Source organism: Pteropus alecto, unplaced genomic scaffold, assembly GCF_000325575.1.
Source record: "Pteropus alecto unplaced genomic scaffold, ASM32557v1 scaffold21, whole genome shotgun sequence".
NCBI classification, from domain to species: domain Eukaryota; kingdom Metazoa; phylum Chordata; class Mammalia; order Chiroptera; family Pteropodidae; genus Pteropus; species Pteropus alecto.
The window spans coordinates 13,239,323-13,261,506 of record NW_006436282.1 but is presented as its reverse complement, the minus strand read 5'-3'; the positions used below and the strand labels follow the sequence as shown (position 1 = coordinate 13,261,506).

Here is a 22,184-nt window from a genome sequence, read left to right as displayed (position 1 = left end):
AGAGATGGACTGGCTAAAAAGTTATGCTCACAGCCATCCTTTCAGCCTTAATCTACAAAGGAGGGTCAAAGTTTAAAGGTGCCATTTTCCAGTTAAAGCAAAAATGAAATGTCCCAATAGTCTAATCATACAATCTATGAACAATTATGGGATGTGATTTGTAAATATTTGAGTTTCATAAGTGCAAATAGCAGCCTCTGCAACTTCGTATGTTATTGTCATTACTGTCTCCTTACTATGTATACTCAAGAACTTAAAAGCACTTCAGTTCACATCTAGTCTTCATAAATATGAGGTATGAATTAAAAACTCCTCAGTTACTATCAGATAAGGGAGCTCTTGCAGGAAGGGTAAAAAACAGGCAGCAATGCGCTGCCTGGAACCGAACTGGCAGGGCTGCTTATTAAGCCTGGTGCCTCTCATTCCAGTCACTGTCTCAACAACTTTCTCAAGGATGCTCAGGCCATTTGATGAAATACCAGATGTCAATAAATCTGGATTTACGGTGATAAAATCACCTATGGAAGAATGTCTTAAACACTTTACGATGGAATTTGTGTCCTCTCTTGTATGCAAGAATGTGATTTCTTAATAAAATTTGGACAAGGTAGATTATTTCCTTATTTTAAGTGAACCATAGCCACAGAAAAATACACCGCCAACCAAATCAACAGTATCTTGTTTAAATCAAAGGAAACTAGGCTGCTCATGATCCTAATGGCTCTAAGCAAAACATAGACCATAAATCCATCATGCTAAGCACTAGCCGTTATTGCTACCATGATTGCACAAAATTGGCTAAAACCAAAATTTCTGTGAAACCATAAACCAACAAAAGCTTTACCCTTGGTATGAAAATCTCTTCAAGAATATCAGCTACTATTTTTTAGTGAGAGCACTTTTAATACATTTCTAAAACATTCTTGATAGGATCCTTTGGTTATAATTATTTTTCTTCCTCTCTGAATTTGAATCATTCCACTCTGACCATTGAGGTCTCCTACAGCAATTACCATTGACCCTGGTGACATTGCTTCTCAGCCATGTCCTATTAGGAAACCTGACTTGAAAATTCAAAATTTCTGAATTTTGAAAATTTTAATAGAGGCCATAGTACCTGAAATCTCTCTACTGCTGCCTCCCGTGTCTTATTTTAAACTCACTATTTATTCCATAGTGAGAGAGGAAAATGTATTCATTGTGAACGTGTTGCAATGTTTAGAAGAGAAAATTTCTAAAATCTAGATTAAGGATTTTTTCCCTGAAGTTGGCATGCTCTAGAAACAAAATTTTAGGTATTAATGGTGTTTGTGTTTATGTTATTTTTCAATTTGAAGTGCATTTTTAATCTAGCTGTTCCTACATATTAGTTTTAATTTATGTGAGAGAATGCAGGTTTAGAAGCAATAAAATGAAATCACTTTTAAGGTAGACTATAATTGAGACTTCCATTAAGTTAGACTACCTTCTCCTTTCTTTTTCTAAATCAGTGACATTTTAATTTATTTCAATGGAAAATAGTCTGCTCCAGGTAGCTAACAACAGTCCAAGTGTCTCATGAAAAGATATTTACTTGTCTTAACCTTTCTTTTCAATCGTTAGGGTCCTTGTCATTTTGACTTCCTTTCAGCTAGTGACCTCTGCCCTGCTCCAATTTAAAAATAAACTAAAAGACATTTCCCCTGAATGTGTGCTTCTTCTAGATTTTCTGTGGAAGCAGTAGGTCTAGTTGTCTCAACAATTATCTCTTATTTGAAAAGACTTGTGGGGTATGTAATGGTATATTGAAAGAAGGAAATTCAGAAAGAAGTAAACAGGAAAAAATGGTGTACCAACTCTAAGAAGTAAACCCAGAATTCAATATCAAAATAAGAAAATGAAAACTATGAGAAATAAATAAGAAACCTTTCATGAATTAGCTTTTGTCAGCATTATATGTGGTCATATATAATATTTCTAAAATAGTTGATTTAAATATGTAATTGAAATCGGAGTTAAGCAAATCATATTTTGTACAAGGAGAGGCATATTATTCATAAAATATGTATCTAGATATGATAGAAATGAAGCCTACGTTATTTAGAAGTTTACAGAAAGGCATTTCCTGTGTCACTGGTAGCTTTATACAACAGTATTTTTCTTTTATCTTTTCTTGCTGTCTGCGAATATGCTTCTTGGTGTTGCTTTTGAAATCCTATTGTTTATTACCCTTGTTGATAATGAACTATGAGGATTAATAATAGAATAATAACAAAGTGATGACTAGAAAAAAGAATTACTCCAAATAAAATACACACATAGACACACGAGTATGTGTGTATACATAAGCTCATATATAGTTATTTTTATTCAATTTTCCAGTAAAACAGGCTGTTTTGGGGGTTTCCACATTTTTAGTTAGCCTATAAACGGAAATCTGAGCCCCCTCATTCCTTCACATTACATTATGGAAAATCTCTCTAAAGTAAAGAGAGTATCTAGCCAGACTTTATAGTAGATAATGGGGAAAATTTATTAGGTAAAGAGTAAAATGCTCTTTCTCACAAGAGACCACACCTCAACATACTGTGGAGAAAAACATCTCCCTTGTGAGAAAACATAATAAAATACATCTATCTAACTAGCTGTAAAACCATGAAGAAATACACAGCTTCCCCTCTCCTTCCCTTTCTGAATTCCTATTTATTTTGAGTCAGGCTATCTTAGGCCATTAATTAACCTTCAGGCCCCTGAGGTCACCTACTTGGATCTGTTCTCTATATACTAACAAGTTTTATTTCTCAGTGATTATTAAAGCTACCTGAATATTGGCTATGTTGACAAAATAATGATGTATTATATACACTAAAATGCCTTGAGTTGTAAAAATGAAATACAAAAGTTACTAATTTTGAATAGTGCAGGTCTTGTTTACCTCAATATAGAAATTTCTCTCATTAATAAGAGTTCTAGGATAGTATCAATTATAAAAAGATATTGTTGTAAATTAAATCTTACATATTTGAATATCTGTTGTTTCTGGAATCTTAAACTAGTCTATGGTTTTGCATGCAAATATACATAGAGGAAACCAGCATGGCCAGGGAGTTGAATGAAAGGTTTATTTAAGTTATATCTACTTACAATAGTTGAGCCAGTGCTACTTACTAGTTCATATATTGAACAGTTTATTGCCTGTGCTGGAAAAAATATTTTTACATGTAAAGGAGAGAAGATTCCAACTTTTCTTTTAAACCTAGTGTTTTACTATAACTACGAACAGGAGAAAGGAAATGATTTCATATAAATATTGGTATACAGAGTTAAAATTGCACAATTCACTGGGCAGGTTAAGGACAGTTGAACCATATGTAAAGAAGTTATGCCAAGGTGAGTATCTGAATTTGTGTTTTATATACACATACTAAGAGGCAAAGGGGATGAACATATATCGTAAATCAAAAAAACAAATTTAGTTAATGAAGCAAATCTCACATCAAGTATGAAAAGTAAGCATTGAAGAGTTGAGGATCCCATAAATGACATTTTGCAATGTCTTCTAAGCTGTAAGCACTAAGTTTTATGAACTGGAGTCAAATAGAAGAATTAAAAGATGGTAGGGAATGTATTTTGTATGAAGAGAAAAAGCAGGGCCACAACTGTGAAGCCTGACTCATTAGTTTTCATTTTCACCTTTGACTTTTCCTTCTACAAGTACAAATGCCTTCTCATCAAAATAATTGGGAGGAGTGAGAAAGAGATGGTTGAAAAATTTAACATAGTAATAAATGGCTTTCTGATTTGCAGATGAAGGAAGTATATTTCGAATTTATTCAATGGTCTGTGAGTCAGATCTGAGTCTTTGTTACATTACTACAAATTGACTATGAGACTCAGAGCCATTTCTCAGTCTCTCTGTATTTGGACTGGAGGTGGAATCTGAGCTTTCTCATTTTCTTGATATGTGTCTTTATGCAACTGTTTCACTTTTCGGAAGCCTCTATTGTTTCATTTATAACTAAGAGATGATTAAATATATGTAATGATGAATAATATACGCAAATTGCTAGGCATGGTCTTTGGCATTTAATTAACTCTCAATACATAATATTTTTTATTGTTGTTATTGTCATAATCAAACATCCATGCCAGTAATAAAATTTGTCGTTCTGTACTTTTTTTAATCTTGCCTTCTATAAAACTTTAAGTACTGGCACTCACTATTTTTCATATATTTTGTGACTAACCTAGTTAGATTATTTTCATTCCTGAAGAATTTAAAAAAATCTTTCAGCATAGAATGTATTTCTCCTGTCTCACCCCCTCACTCTCTTTAGTTGAAAATCTATTTGTCTATTCTGGTTCAAAATAATAAATAAGCATTTATTTGATTTTTTTCTTTTAACATTCAAAATTCCCTCTTTTTAACTAGCTAGAATTTTGAATGAAACCATATGAAAAAGTATAAAAATTTATCATCTTTCATGTCAGGTTGGGTTACATATATATACATACATATATAGACACATATATACACATATTTACATATGTTAAAGTGTATATATACGTATATATACATACATATATATATATATTTATCAGCCAACTGTCCCTTAGGGTAGAAAATAAGATTCCGAAGCCATTGAAGAATAATCTATATAAGCTTTTAGGACCTTTATCTTATGTTTAAAATTAAGAGATGCACCATTTAAAAACTAGTTACTCATTCAAAAGAAAAGCACAATTATTAGTACATAGCTCAAAAGATATCTTTAAATCATCTAAAAATATTGGTTTCTGAGTTAATCAAAGTCCTTTCAGTAATTTATTATAGCTTTGATAAAAATTCTTAGTTGCTAATAAAATTAATTGAAATTGTTTTTCTGATCCTCATGAGTTAGTAATTGCTACTCTCTTATTTTAGGGTAAATTAAACTTGAAAATTAAAAAGAGTTCAATAATCACAGGCAACAAAAATGAAAATAGTCAAATGGGACTTTATCAAACTTAAAAACTTCTGTGAAGTAAAGGAAATAATCAACAGTGAAAAGGCAATCTACATACAGAATGGGAGGAAATATTTTCAAGTTATATATCCAATAAGGGATTAACATACAAAATATGTGAACCACTACAAGTCAACATCAACAACAACAATAAAGAAATAAAACCTGATTAAGAAATAGGTAAAAGACTTAAATGACCAGGCAGCATATCAAAAAATGGTTACTATCACTAATCATCAAGGAAATGCAAATCAAAACCACGTGAGACATCATCTCATACCTGATAAATGACCACTATCAAAACAAACAAGCAAACAAAAAGTAACAAATGCTGGTAAGGATATGGAGAAATTAGGGCCCTTGTGCACTGTTAGCAGGAACATAAAATGGTACATACACTATGAAAACAAATATGAAGTTTCCTCAAAAAAATTATCATATGATCTAGCAATCTACTTCTTGGTATATATGCAAAAAATTTGGAAACAGGATCTCAAAGAGGGAATGGCATACCCATGCTCATTGTAGCATTATTCACAAAAGCCAAGAGGTAGAATCAAACTAAATGTTCATCGATGGATGAATGGATAAAGAAAAGAAAAAAAACACACGTACACACACACGCACACACACACACACAATGGAATATTATTCAATCTTAGAAAAAGATGGAAATAATTGGAAATAATGTCATATACTACAAAATGGATAAAACTTGAGGACGTTATGCTAAGTGAAATAAGCCAGTAACAAAAAATAAATATCACATGAGTCGACATATATGAGTTAACTAAAATAGTCAAACTTATAGAAATATAAAGTAGAATGTGGTTACCAGGGGTGGGGAGGAAAGGGAAAACAGGGAGTTGTTCGGTGGGTATAGTTTCAGTTTTGTGAGATGAAGAACTCTAGAGATCTGTTGTACTACACTGTGCATATAGTTAACACTACTGTACACTTAAAGATGGTTAAGATGTTGAATTTTATATTATACTTTTTTACAATAAAAAAGTTCTGTAAGTGGAGGCATAGTAACATAAATCACACTTAGAAAACTCAGCTCCCATATTTTGACTCAAATGTTGATAACTCCAGTTTGTAACAAGTAGAACTGAACTATGACAATTAAAAATTTTGTTTCTGCCTGCAAGATCCTTCCATTTAGCAAATGAGATAAAAAACATAAAAGCTCTCTCAATTTTCCCAAAAGAAATAGGCAGTCTCTACGATAAATCTTTTTCCATTGTCATAAAATAAACAAAACGTCAACTATTCTAATTATCAATGGAAGATATTTCTTAGAGTAATTCAGTGTACAGCTGAGGCCATGCGGCTGTCATGTGGGGACCTAAAGACTCTCTCTACTGTCAGTCTTTAGGAAGGACAAGATACCCAACTCTTTGCTGAACTCTGATTTCTACTCCCAAGTAGCAATGGTTATTGGAAAGAACCTGGACTGTTGATGTGGGTTTTGATCATAGTTCAGCAATGTAGAAGCTGAAAGATTTTGGTGAAGATCTACACAAATTTTGTGCTTTATATATATTTTTACCATGGTTGCATAAACGACACCATGTTATCTTCATTTGTTTACCTGTCCATTTATCTAAGAGACTGTAAATTTAGAAGTCCATACGGCTACCTCATTTCTCTTGGTATTCTATGCCCATCTTCTCAGTCCCTCACACAAGTCCCAGGCATATGTAGTTTGTTCAATATACATTTATTGAAATGGTCTGAACTATTGCTGTTTATTAGAATAAACTGCAATTAAAAAAAGAATATATGAGGGACATTGGCCAATTTAAGCACATTGTCACACACTCATAGTGTATATGAAATAAAATTTAAGCTGACATGTGAAGAAAATTTAGATTAATGTTTGCTATAAGCCCAATTAATTCATGTTTAATTATAAGTACTCTCTTCCACGGCTTGTTTTTTTTTTTGTTTTTGTTTTTTTTTTAATCTATTGGAAATTGCATAATTATCTTTACCGTAGAAATTAGCTTTTGGAAAAACAATTAGAATTTTTCAATGGTTACATTTCTAGAAGAAACCAGGTTGTACCCCTTTAATACCTATATTCAAGAATCTTCATTTAAGTTAATTATGAATACACTTTCCTTTAAAAAATCTTAAGCAGCTTTCTATTTCTAAATTAACTATTATCTCATTACTAATTTATTTCAAACCTCAGTCAAGTTATATGTTATAACATTTTCAATGAAACATCAATACTGAAAAGCAGAGCTTTATAAAAAAATTACTATATGAAAAATTTCTGCCATAAGTTTATTTTCTGTAGAGAAGGTGGGTGTCTCTCGTATTAACAATATATTCATTCTTAAAAAGGTAGAAGCAAAGTGAATTTTCTTAAATAGGTATTACTTCATTCGAAAATTAATGCATGGTGGTGGTGTGTGTGCTCTTGGAAATATCACACTTTAAACATACATTTAAAAGAATATAAAAATAAAAAATTAACCATATATAAAAAACTATAGAATAATGAATCTGAAAATAGAATTAATGATTGAAGATTTAAGTACAATTACACTGAAGAACTGATAGTGAAAAACATTAGAAGATAAAAGAATTAACTTTCACTTTGTTGTTGATGTTTGCTTGCCATTAAACAAAACACAAAATCCATGCAGCTCATAGATTCTTAATGAGATTTATACTTTGCATGGCTTGTGGCAGCCATACTAACTATGAGAGCTTTATAAATATCTGTATTATGAATGTAACATATTTAAGAATTACGTTGGTTAAGGAGATTTACATATTTAGGTTTTAATTTCCTTTTACCTCAACGTTTTTTTAATTAAAAATTGATCAAAGGTAAGGATCTTTTTCATAAATTCTATCAAAGACAAATCTGCAATAATTCTCTTAAAAATTCCTAACATTGAAAAGTAGTAGATCTAATAGCTTTAGAAAAAGGGTAACTCCTCTGAGATTGATTATCATTTATTCAGTGTAGGTCCCATGGGTTGTTCCAAAGGCCGAGAGATGTCAGAAGCTAAGGCTATATCTTGGCACCTAACACAGCAGTCCACACTGACTAGATGTTCTGTGTGCTTTAATTTAACTCTCTCAGTGCATTATTAAGTCCACATGCAACTTCTTGAAGTTCTAAACTGTGTATGTGTCTAAGTTAATTAAGAGTCTTAAATCTGGAACATCTAATTTCAAATGTGGATATTCAAATAAGTTTATCACCTTAGACAAGTCACTTGGACTCAAGGAAGTTGCTATTAATTCGGCTAGAAATTTAGGCAGAAGTCTTCACTGCAAATTAGATTGCTAAATTGCAGAATACACTTTTTAATGTTTCTTTTCAAATATTCTTCACCAATGTTAAAGCTTGAAAAATATTAGGAATATAATAGCAACTTAAATATAAATAGAGAATTATTAAAATTTGAACAAATCATTGAAAAATTTAAAAATTTAAAAATGTTTTTGGCCTTGAAAGAAAGATTAAAATATTGAAAACAATTCTTAAAGTTACTAAATGTGTTAGCTCCTGTTTTCTATGAAAACAAAACTAAAATATTCTCATCCAAAATATAATATAAAATATCATCTTCTTCAACAATAAATTTACTGAAAAATTTAGAGATTTGTCCAGATGAAGAAAATCACATTAAATATATACATAAACCAAAAAAGGAGGCTTGATTTAAAATGACAGTTTGTCAGCTAAGTTAGGGTTAAAATGATTCAATGATGATTGTCTTCAGTTGCTACTAACAAGTAATAACAAACTACAATTTCTGATTAGAAAATGATAACATTCTCAATACCATATTAAACCACAAAGAGCAACAGCTCTTCTTCAAATCCTCAATTTTTATTTTTCACCTTCCCAAAGCCAAAATGTCATCTTTTTTGGGTAAAAGAAAATCAAAGCCAAATGGTAAAATTGCAAAGATTTGGTTAAACAAACAGTCAGAATTTCAGTGGTTTTATCTGCAGCATGCCCAGCAACCAAACAAAGCCAAGATATTGTCCATCTCTTTGACAGACAAAGAGCCTCAGAGGTCCAGAGTGACATGCCCGAAGGCTGGCACGTGATTGGGCTAATTAAATTAAATAGCAGGAAACAGCTTTTCCATATGCCACTGCCTGGCCACACGCAAACTGTAACAGTAAATCTTTTATACTAGTCAAGGAAAAATGTAACCATTAAAAAATATACAGTATCAACACACATTCAAGAATCAGAAGCTGCACATCCACATAAACTCCCTGAGCCTGGACTTTAAAGCCAAATGTCTGAGAACTTCCTAATTCACTTCAAGAGCCATCCAAAAGCCCACAGGAATTAAAAAAAAGAATGAAAAAGAAATGTTCCCCACTCTCTCAAGCATTATCAAAACTTTAACTTAAGCCAATATTCTGATTGCTTTAAGGATACATTTCTATACCAAATTAAATCAAACTTCAACACTCCTTAGTAGGAGTTAAAATCTACTGCTCATTTTCCACCACTTTTATATCCTATCTCCACATTACCCAACTGAAAATTAAGAGATAAATTGGAAAATAATGCGTAAAGCCTTTGGAATCTCTTGAGAAAACTCTTCTCCTATGCTCCCCACAATTTCTCACTCAATAACATAATTTTCTCTAAGTTAGCCACTGTAGTTCTAGGTTTTTTATTTAAGATAACATTATTTTAAATATATCCATACCTCATGTTTCTAGATTTCCCTGGGTTGGTAGGTGCTACTCATTTTTTATCAATCATGGTTTTCATTAGCATTGATTTCCAATGTAAAGAATAGGGACTATGAAATAGTAATTGTCATCTTAGATAAAGAAGCGTTATGATGGAAAAATAAAAATCTTAAGGATCTCAAATTAGAAGGTTGCAAGGTATTCTTAACTTAGAGACACAGAAGATTCAGAATCAGTGCAGACCATGGCTAATCTGTTTAAACAGAAATATTTAACAGAATATATTTCAAATATGTAACATAATATATAAAATGCAAGTGGTACTCAATATTTTTTGGTAAAAATTACATTTATGGTAGCCAGTATTCAGATATTACAAATATTCCATTATTCATGCTTTTCTAACTTGAATTTAAGAATTTTCATTAGATTTATTATTTCTTACTATATGAAAGAGTTGACTTAATGGACCATAATTTAATAAAACTATAGTATATGTAATCTTTTACTACAAAAACACACCCAATTTGTGGAAGTTCAATGTGTGTGTGAAGCGGGGGCGGGAGGGGAGAGAGAGAGAGAGAGAAAGAGAATCTAACTTTTAAACTGATATTTGAAAAGTTTTTGAGAACTAGTCAATATTCTGAACTAGTCAGTTAATCCCATATAATTGTAGGATGACAAAATGTCATCCAATACACATGGGTTAGTAATGCCTGTTCAGTTTGTTTGTGTACTGTGCCAGAAATCAATAAGCAATTATTAATGTTTATTTCCCCATGTCTTCCTTCAGAATTAAAATCTGAATGTAAAGTTAACCAAAATCCAAGAAATTCAAAGCCTAGGAGATAATCGTCAAGCTCTACAGAAGAAGTAACTTGGCAGGAGCCAGTAAGTGACTTGCTTCTAATGTGAAACCAGGCCTAAGAATGTGCTTAGCCAGCTCTCCTCCCCAATAGATGTAATTATCTCTTCACACTTTTACTGAATCCCGTCTCTCTCTCTCCTCATTCTTGCCCCAGGGCTCTAGGCTAAGACTGATAAATCATTGAGGTCATCCATCCCTGTAAACACCAAGAGGACATTCAGTGGAGGCCCAGAAAACTCACAGATAAGTGTGTGAGAGAAAGAATCCGGGTTGAGAGTCAAGGCTACTATAGACCTGCCCTGACAAAACTTAAAATCGTTTTGAAATGCTCAAAGTGATCAATAATTTTTAAGAAAGACAACAAATTTAAATTGTCTGGTGTCTAATAAAAATTTACTAGAAATTAAAAAGAGCAGGAAAACAAGAACAATATTCAAGAGAAAAATTAAGCAGTAGTAGCAAACACAGAAAGTCAGAGACAGTAGAATCTGCAGAAAAGGACTATGTGCATATTATAAATATATTCAAGGACTTAAAGGAAGCACAAATATAAGGAGGATACAAATGGAAAATATATTTTAAAAAACAAATGAAATGCCTTGGTCTGAAAAGTACAATATCTTGAAGAATTTTTTGGATGTGAATTAAAGAAGTTTATCCACTAGAAGAAAAGATGAATATGGCAATAGAAACTATACAAACTGAAACAGAGAGAGAAAAAAGAGAAGAAAAAAATTGTGTACAGAGACTTACAGACTGGTGAGACAATATCAAGCAGTCTACTCTAAGTATAACTGGAGTCCCAAAAGAAAAGGAAAAAAAAAAACAATAATAGAAGAAACAATGTCACATTTTCCAAAAACAATAAAAAGTGCAAATCCACAGACACAAGAAGCTCTGTGAACCAAAGCAGGATACAAAGAAAACTGCATTAAAGCAAATCATAATCAAGTTGCCAAAAACCTTTTTAAGAAAATCTTAAAAACAAACAGAAAAATTTACCACCTGATTTTAAAAGTTGCTATAAATCAATAGCAATTCACATTCCATAGTACTGGTGCAAAGTTAAACATCTAGAGCAATGAAATTAAAGGAAGAGTTCAGAAATTTGCTCACACATATGTTCAACTGATTTCTAAAAATGGCACCAGAATAATTCAAAGGAACAGGATAATCTTATCAAAAACTGGTGCTGAAAAATTTGGGTACCTTTGTAAGATAATGAAACTCAGTCTTTCTTTACATCCTACACAAAATTACATGACTCAAAATGGCTTTGCCTTTAATATAAAAAATAAACTAGACAAAGAAAACATAGAAACAAGTCTTTCTTAGATAGGATACTAAAGCACTAACAATTGAAGAAAAATTCAATAGAATGGGACCCATCAAAATGAAAACATTCTGCTTTTCAAAAAAAAAGACAAGCTATGGGCTAAGTGAAAATATTTTCAACACATATATCTAGAAATGGATTGAATCCAGAATTCATGTTACACCAATCAAAAAAACATGCAACATAGCTGAATCAACAATTTACCAAAGAAGATATAGAAATGGCCAACAATCACATGAAAAGATGACATTAAGGGAAGCACAACATAAAAACAAATGAGATTCTACTACATATCCACTAGAATGCATAAAGTTAAAAAATATCTGATAATACCAAGTGTTGGTAACAGGAACTCTAAATACATTGTTGAGGCAAAAAATAATTTGGCAGTTTCTTAGAAAGTTAAACAAACACTTAGCATACAACTCAACAGTTATACTTCTAGATATTTACCCAAAAGAAATAAAGACAAAAAGACAAATGTCTACTAAGACTGGTATAGAATATTCAGAGCAGCTTTACTCGTAATCACCCACACCTGGAAATAACCAAAATTTTCATTGGTAGATGAATATGTAAACAAATTGTGTCACATACATATAATGGGACATTATCCAGCAATATAAATAACCATATTACTGATACACACTTGGATGAATCTAGAAGCATTTTCTGACTGAAAAAAAAATCTAGACAGAAGATATCACAGACTCTTTTTATATGATATAGATGAAATTCTAGAAAAATCAAAACTAATGCATAGCAACAGAAAAGAGGTGAATGGTTGTTAGCCCGGGGCTTAGTGGGGAGTGGGGTGCAAGTGGGACCTCATTAAAAAGGAGCAGGGAACTCTTTCTGGGAAAATATTTCTTTTTACCTATTTCCATTTCTAGAAGAATATTATTTTGAGTAACAACTAACCATTGTGCATATAAAAAGGTATAAAGTATATAGAGATACTTAAAATTTATACGGGGTAAAGAAAATAAAAATAAAGGAATCAAGTTGAATATTTTCACCATTTTGTCAGATGTCTCAAGCAATAAAGCAAATATCAAACCGTTTAAAATATGTACCAGAAAACTGTTAAATTTACTTTAATTCATAAACTATAGAGACTTGATATCACCACCATCATGACCAAAACATGAGTAAGATGCTAAAAATATAATGTGAAGTAAGCTTATTCTTTATCATATTAAATGAAGGTAATGGAGGACTGATGACTATTCAAAATCGGGGAGTAATTTACTTAAAACCAAGAAATCATTGTAGGATTTCTTGTTCCCAGTTGGAACCACTTTGATATTCACCAAACTGGAGATAGGAAAAAAAAAAAAAACCCTACCCCCACTAAGAAAGCTTCTGAGCATTTGTTAAAAAGCAGACACAGAAAAATTTAGTACAGACAGTCCCCAATTTATGATGGTTTGACTTACGATTTTGTGACTTTATGATGGTAGGAAAGCAATATGAATTCAGTAGGAACCACACTTGGAATTTTGATTCTTTCCTGGGCTAGGGAAATGGAACAGAATACTCTCGCGAGATGCTGGGCAACAGCCGTGAGCAGTGATCACGAGGGTAAGCACTCTATACTCTATAATGCAGTGTTAAATGCACTTTTGACTTAAGCTATTTTCAATTTATGTTTATCGAGACATAACCCCATTGTAAGTCAAGGAGCATCTGCACCTTTCTTTCATGCTGACTCCAAAAAACAGACAGAGCCCAATACTGATGTGGTAACAGAATTCCTTGTAGGCTACAGGAAAGGCCAATTTTCTGAGTTCTGCTTCCTGATTGACAGCTTGGCTGCTGATAATGGCGTGGGCATTAACTTTAGAGGAGAGCTGAGCGTAGACAGCGCTTATCCGTAGGTCCTGACCCTGATCAATATATTTTCTTAATTTATTCTTTGGAGTGAAGATCACGTTGATCATTCATACATATAGTTGGTTTAAATTTGATGATTCCTTAGTCGAAATCTGATTTAAAAAAAGAAAATTGGGGCTTCTTTTTAAGGGAGGTAAAGGAGAAGGAAAAGGAATCGAGAGAAAGTAGTGTACTCCAGAATCCCTCAAAGAACATCCCAACCTGAGTCCTGCCCTAGAGTGGGGAAAGGGTTACAGATGAATCCTATTCTAGACGGCCTCCTTCAGTGACCTACCCTGCGTGTCTACCGGCATTTTCTGTGCGTGCTGGCTCATGAAAAGGTGGGGAAGCACTTTTCTAGGGGCGGATTTTTATTTACTGAAGATCGAGTTATTCATTATTAAAAAGTCAAATTGAATGTGAGACAAGTTCTCACCAAGAAGAAATTTCCTAAAGTTCCAGGAAGTTACTGGTAACGTTATTAATAATGATATTAATAGCAACTGCTAATTTTTCATTCTGCCCAATTCTGCTACCACATACGATATTATTTACATGCATTGATCCATTTAAACCTCACAATACCCCAAATTAAAAATTACAAGTGTTAAGCACATTTAACAAACGAGTAAACTGAGGCTGGGCAGAATGAAGTAATTTGCTCCAGGTTGAGTTGCTAATAGATGATGAAGTAGGAACTCCTGAAGTCTGGCTATAGGATCAGCACTGTAACTACTAGGCAGATACATCTGTAAGGTAGTTCCACACATGGATCTCAAAGACAATAAGAAATGCCACTGTTCAAGGCTTGTGCATATGTAGTCAAAACAACACATTAATTTCCATGTCCAGTAATAGTTTTATTTAAATATGCACAAAGATGAGGTCGATTCACTTTCTAAGATTACTATAAATCATTTTGTCTTCTGTCCCAGCTCCAACTTTCAAAAATTATCTATAGAATACATGGGTGTAGAAAAATTAATACACTAAAGAGACCATGAAAATTATTTGATATGCTATATTTTTATCGAAAAATGTATCAGATATTACAATAGAAGTAATTGAAGATTCATATATAATATAAATGATAAAAACTCAATTTAGTTTTGATAATGTCAAATAACAAATTCATCAAGAAAACAATTTCCATCATTTACCCCTGGCTGAAATGAAAATTAAATAGCAACTCTTATTACTCGAGCCAACTTAAAGAAAATATTACTAATGGGGAAATTCAGCATAATAGTCCAACAAATATGATTCTACATTTCACATAGAAAACAAAAGTGAGCCTGTAATCACAGTATGAAAGAAAATATACATTAGCTGTTAAGAAATATGAATAAGAGAAACGTAAAAAAAAAGTCATTCGAATTAAGTTTAATTGAGCACTTCACAGATTCCTTGTGCAGTGCTAGAAACACTGCGTAATCTACTTTGCCTGGCTTCGAAAGGCAAAAAAGATACAATGACACACAGGTCATGATTAAAGAAAAATTACATGGTGATTTGTATGGAATTGATTCCAAGTTGATTGAAGAGTTTAGGTATGTTGGAGAAATCAGAGATGGCTTAAAGGAGAAAACCAGAGGAGGGTTTGGAAAAGGAAGTTAAAGTCTTTCCAGATAGGGAAAAAGCTTGATGAAACTCAGGAGATTGGAACCCCTAGTTGAAAATTTGCTGCATATGGTAAGTGATTAAGTTAGACTGGAAGAGATGAGTGCTTTGTCAGAGTATAAAGGTCGAATTATTAGGGCTGAAACTTGGTGATATCATTCAGATGAAACAACATGGAAGATAATGAGATATTGTAGGTTCTGCCTTAAAGAATGGAAAAACTGTATTGGTATTTTACGGTAAGTTAACTGAATCAGTATAAAGATCACAATGATATGGAAAGAGGCTACTGCAATGATAAAAGAATAAATTTTAGTATTAATTAAAGTAGTGACTAGGGAAAGCAGAGCCAAAGAGAAAATGACTTGAAATCAGAATTAAGAGCATCAACTGCTTATAAGAGCTAAAGAAGAGAAGATAATCAATGATGATTTCATGATAATTTATCCAGTGTCTATATGGTGGTTCCACTGACAGAAATGAAAAGCTGGGGAAACAAACAAACAAACAAAACAGAACATTTTACAGATGATGCATTTACTAACTCTGAGATGAGAGTGAAGCAATAACTGAATTGTCTTTACAACTGATAGTATTGATAAAATATTTGATAGATTTTGAATTGCCTTTAAGGTAGAGAAGAAATATTTAAACCCTTAAACCATTAAGATGCCACAGATCTCTTCCAAAACTAACATTTTATGTTTCTATGTTAAGTCAAGTAACAGCAACAGAAAGATATTGGAAAGAGCAAATATTAATTATTTAGGTTTCATAGCCCATTTATTTCCAAAATGATGCAGTGAGGGATCTATTAACATAATGTAAAAAGGGAGGAAGATGATCTAAAGCAGCATTCTGCAGTAGAAGATATGTGAGCCACAAATTGCAAGCCACATACACAATCTTAAATATTATAATAGTCACATTAAACAAGTAAAAGAAAACAGTTAAGATCAATTTTAATAATGCTATGATATATCCTAATGTATTCAAAATATCATTTTAATATGTAATCAATATATATCTTAGTCACTTAGATATTAATATATATTTTATAATATATCTTTGAAATCTGGTGTGTATTTTACACTTAAAGCATATCTCAATTCATACCAGCCGCATTTAAAATTCTCAGTAGATACAATACGGTTGACAAATATAGGAGTCTTTGCAGAAATTCTGTCAACAGATGCACAAAGTTCAAAGCAAAGATTATTAGTTCATTAGTTCTAATTTAGTTCAACATGAAACATAAGTGCAAATTAGACATAAATCAAAATAGGTAACCAGGGTAGAATTTTAAAACCATATAAATGTAAAATAACTCAGATTTAGTTTTTAAAGATCACCAGAAAATAAGGCATTTATTTAATGAAAAATAAACTTATTTTTTTTTAAAGTTTATATTGGATATAATAAACATCAAGATGGCAGCATTTAAATGACTCCCTGGGAATAAAAAAAGAAACAATCAAAAACTGAGAAGCAATGAGAAATAGCAACAGTAAAGGCAGAAAAGCAAGACCAAAATAAGGAAATAAGGAAAACAGAGCTGATGTATGAGAAAATGGAGTCCAACAATTACTAAGTCTTTAACTCTCCAAAAATAACTCAAATGCATGGAATAATATTTAAAAAACAATGTATATAACTCAAAATGGATCATGGACCTAAAAGTAAATGCTAATACTCTTACAAGGAATCGTAGGTGTAAACCTTTGTGACACTAAATTAGGCAACAGTTCTTTAAATATGACACCAAAAGCATAGGCAACAAAAGAAAAAAAATAGCTAAATTAGACTGACAAAATTTAAAGTGTTTGTGCATCAAAGAACACTAACAAGAAAGTGAAAGGCAACCCACAGAAAGGGAGAAAATATTTGCAACTCATACATCTGATAATGGTCTTGTATCAAGGATATATTTAAAAACTCTTACAACTCAACAGCAAAAAGACAAGCAAGCCAATTTGAAAATGAAAAGGATTTCAACAGACATTTCTCCAAAGAAGATACATAAGTAAATAAAGTAAATGAGTAAATAAAATAAGTAAATGAAAAGATGGTCGACATCATTAGTCATTAGTGAAACAGAAATCAAAACAAGCTAGTATTTCACATCCACTAAAATAGCTACCAAAAAAAAAGGAAAATAACAAGTGCTGGAGAGGATGCGGAAAAATTGGAACCTTTCATACAGTGCTAGTGGGAATGTATAATAGGTCACTGTGTAAAACATTAAGTGGTTCCTCAAAAGTTTAAGTCACTAATTGACTCAGCAATTTTACTCCTAGGTACATATTCAAGAGAATTATAAACATATGTTAACACAAAAAGTCATACGGGAATGTTCATAGCAGCATTACTCATAATAGTCCCCAAATGAAAATAATCCAAGTGTCCATCAACTGATCAAAACGTAGTATAGATAGACAATGAAATATTATTCAGCGATAAGAATGAAATACTGATACATGCTATAATGTGGATGAACATTGAAAATGTTGTGCAAAGTGAAAGAAGCCAGACATATGAAAGGCCAAATAATGTATGATTTCATTTATATGAAATAGGTAAATCCATAGAGATATAAAGAATATTAGATTGAGAATGAGGAGTGACTGCTTAATTGATATGTGATTTGAGTTAATGTTGTACATTTTAAAATGATTAACATGGTGAATTGTGTTATATGAATTCTATCTCAATAAACACACACACACACACACACACACACAAAACAACATACAAGAAATAGCTCAGTTGTGAAGAAATATAATTTGCCAAGTCTTGGAGAATTAATACTCTATAAGTAGGCTAACAAATTATTAAATTAGTAGAGAAAAATAAGCAAAAAGGACAAATATTATCAAAGAAGTAATAGCAAATACACAGAGAATAACCTATAGTTGAGTTACAATGCTGATGGAACAGACAAATATACAAGAAATATGAGATATTCTATTTTGAAAACTATGAATCAGAGAGAGACCCTAAGCATCCTAGGTAAAAGCTATGAAAAATCAGGCCATGTTTCAGGAAGTGGTTTAGGACTCCTGGCCATTCCAGAGCACTGTTTCTAAATCAGATTTTCCAAAAGGGCTTGAAAAAATGTAAATTCCTGGGCTCCCTGTCAGGACAACAGAATCAGAGTCTTGGGATTGTGGTCAGAATCTGAATCGTCAACAGCTTCCTCCAAGAGGATTTTTACATACCTTTCTATTGGAAAACCACCTAGGAAGTCTAGAACAAATGTCCCTATTTTTCCTTTTTACAAAGTTTTATACAGACTACTTTAGGTCGAAATGATGATTATCAAGTGCTTCTTTGATAGGTCAAAAAGTTTTTAAAAGGCAGCATCCTAATGGCTTAGAAAGTAGAGTCTCTTAAAAGTTAATTCCAAGTGCAGTCACTCTTATCACCCAATCCCAGGACTGGCTCTCGTCAGAAAAAGAAACTCACAAATTTTCACGATTCGAAATGGTTGAACACAATGTATACAAAAATTAGATCTCTCTGAATTAGAAAGAGTCCTAATCTTCTAACTTCTAGCAATGTTTAAAAGAGAAAATTGAGTTAAAACAGTTTGGAAATGCTGATGGTCAGAGAGAGGGGGTGGGGGGAAGGGAGGGAGAGAGATGTAGGTAAAATAAAGTATTAATAATTTAATAAACCAGGATATGTAAATAGAATTGTTGCACAAATATAAACTGGTGGTAAAGGTTGAGCACAAGGACTCTGGTGCTTGAATGTCTGGGTTCAAAATAGAGCTAGACTATCACTTACTGGGTGACCTTGACCTAATTTGACTTTTCTGTGCCCCACAGAGCTCTCATGTCTACAATGAGACAGTAATACCTACAGCATAAGGTTGTTGTGAGGACTAAAGGAACAAATAGGTATAAAGTGCTTAAAACAATACATGGTACACATTGTATGTTTGCAATAGTTAAAAGTAAAAGTCTTTTTGTAAATCCAGATGGCACCCTAAAGTTTCATTGTCTAAACCCCTTAGTTTATAGGCCTCAAAGAAGTTATTATAAAATGAGAATAGAAACCTTTATAAATTGATAAGGTCTGAAAAAACACATTCCCAACATCTTGTTTTATTTGCCCAGTTTCTTTGATTGCCCTCCCATACTTTCCTTTTAAAATTATCAATTATAAAAGTAAAGGCAATCTACCTTTGAAACTCCTCTTGCATTCCAAGTTCCTGATTATAATTGGTTATAATTTGAAGACCTCGATTATTTATCACTGTTAACCCACAATTATATACCCACAATTGCATGCTTCCATTATTGAAAAAAAATCACAAAGAAATGTTAAATTAAAAAAAAAAAAAAAAAAACCTACTGTTGTCTTCCTATATAACTGTTGAATACTAGGTTTCAACAAAAATGTATAGTGTCTGAATTCTTTTTTAACATCCTTCAGGAAAAAAAACAAAAATTTCTTAAAAACTGTCTTTTTCAAATTTATGAATTGTAGCAACCTCCACTTCAGCAGCCACCTTCATGTAAGATAGGACCATTTTTTACTGCCACAAGTGAAAAATCTAATAGTTATTTATGCAAGTCCTGGCAAAAACTATTTTTCTAAAGAAAAAGTTTCTAACCTAACATTGGTGGTTTTTATTAAAATGGCCACTTTACATTTTAGAAATCAGATATACAGTGTACAACCATTACCTAATTGATTCCTCCAACTCTTTTTCGAGGGTCTCTAGTACTAAGTTAATCTTATAATTTTATAGTCCATAGGCAATTTTGGGGTATTATGACTAATATCAATGGTATTTCCACAATTCTGACCAAGTCATCAAATTAATGACATTATGGAATGATGATCCATTTTGTAATAGTCAGTGATATCAGCTCTAGTATTCTTAACAATGTAGTGCAATATTGTTGTGACTTAGAGTAACTTTAATTTGTATGACACTACTAAAATTTAGATTAAGGGAATCAAAGAATATAAAACAAATATTATTAACCTATTGAACCAAATACGCAGCAACATATTATAAAGTACTGACTGATAAATTTGGCCAGCAGCTGACTAGAAGAGGAACAAGGTACATCGAAGACTGTGGGATCTGTATGTCTAGTTCCCTTATTCTGAGTCAGGCTTCCTGTTTTTCATGCTAGTATTATAATTGTTTCCATATAAGGGAATTACTCTTTTCTTTTTAAATTTACGTATTGTCACTTTATATTCGTAGGTCAGGCTCTCCTGTAATAGATATAACCATTAGAATAATGAAAAATTATTCATTTTAATATCTATTGAGTGCTTGGTATATTCGAGGGATTATACTAACCTTTTTAAAAATAATCTTTTAAGTTGTTCAAAGTTAGGAACTGACATCTATTTATATAAAATTTTATATTTAGAAGTTGGTATCAAAGATAACATCATGAAAAGGCCACACTGGGGAAATGTAAATGCAACAAATTTTATGTTTGCTATTTGATAATGGTGATAGAAATAGTTTTAAATCATTATTGTTGGATTTATTATTTTTAATGGTATTAAAAGTAACTGTTCAAAATATCTTTATTTTCTTGTTTCAACAAAGAATGGCAGTATATTTTGGTATATGAAACCTAGTGCATGAGCTTCTAATTCGATTATATATATCAAGTTTACACAAAGCCATATGTATGAAAGGGGATCTTTTAAAAAAAACTTTATTTGAGAAAGGAAGAGACTTATAACAGAAGGCAAGAAGAGAAACATACAAACAATATATTTACAACACAAAACAAGATATCACCTTTAAGGGTGTAAATTATAATAAATACAGTAGATTTTAAAAGAGACAATTATCAATTAGTTCTAAAATTAAGTCCAGCTTTTCTTTTCACTGGTTCCAGGTAGTTTCTTGATTAAATTCAAAGACTATCAAATTCAAACAATTAACGTCCACCAACTGTACTGATGAAGCTCTCTCAAATGACATTATAAAAAATAGGGGTTTTTTTTGTTTGTGATTACATATCTTTTAAGTAATATACAAAAGTCTGCTCAGCCACATGTTCCTCCCCAAATAAAATGTATTTTAAAAGATGCACTATCCCTTTTTTATTAGATTGAAAAAAAGACTTTAAAGAAAATGTATATTTATGAGATGGAAAAAATATACAATTTTATGCTAGGAATGCCATATTTTTAATGCAAAAACAACTGACAAAAAGTCATTTTAATATGAAGGAATAGACTAACCAAAATATGTTGGTAATAGGAAGTGTTGCCTATTATAGCTGTTTGTCAAATTATCAGAAGGACTTTCATTATATGGAAAATTTTAAACTTTCTAACTTCTAGTTATGTTAATTTAATTTCAATGGAGACTTTTTAAAAAAGGATAATGTATCTTTATCAGTAACCTTTTTTAAAGAAATATTTTTAAATGTCACAGCAAAATGTAAACAACACGTGCCAATAACATACATTTGTACAATGTCTACATTTGGCAAAACTGCTGAATCTCATTTGTAACAGGATACTACACTTTAAAATACCTCAGATTTAGAAATATAAATATTTAATAGAAAAAAACTCCACAAAGATTCTAGGTCAATCTGGATTATCCATATTAAAGGGGTCTTAATACAATGAATCTTTAACTAGTTTAACAAAAGTAAACCTATAAAACAAGGTAAACATATCAAAAGGGAGTATGAAGGAAATGTTCCAGTGAAAAGCTTCCTTAACAATTTCCCTACTTGTGGTGTTATTTTCTTAGACAATAAATCAATTCGTAGAGTGCCCTTTAAAAACAGAACAGAGTAAAACACTA

General features: G+C 31.8%; 2 protein-coding genes across 2 annotated transcripts in view; both read right to left on the bottom strand.

The window, feature by feature from the left end:
- Window positions 1–13,824, bottom strand: part of LOC112479728 (BTB/POZ domain-containing protein KCTD5-like) — a 41,680-nt gene extending 27,856 nt beyond the window's left edge. Inside the window, 1 exon segment of the mRNA XM_025046805.1 lies at window positions 13,577–13,824. Within this exon segment, the coding sequence (XP_024902573.1) occupies window positions 13,577–13,824 (248 nt within the window).
- Window positions 1–22,184, bottom strand: part of HDAC9 (histone deacetylase 9) — a 298,491-nt gene that overhangs the window by 121,700 nt on the left and 154,607 nt on the right. The window lies entirely within an intron of this gene.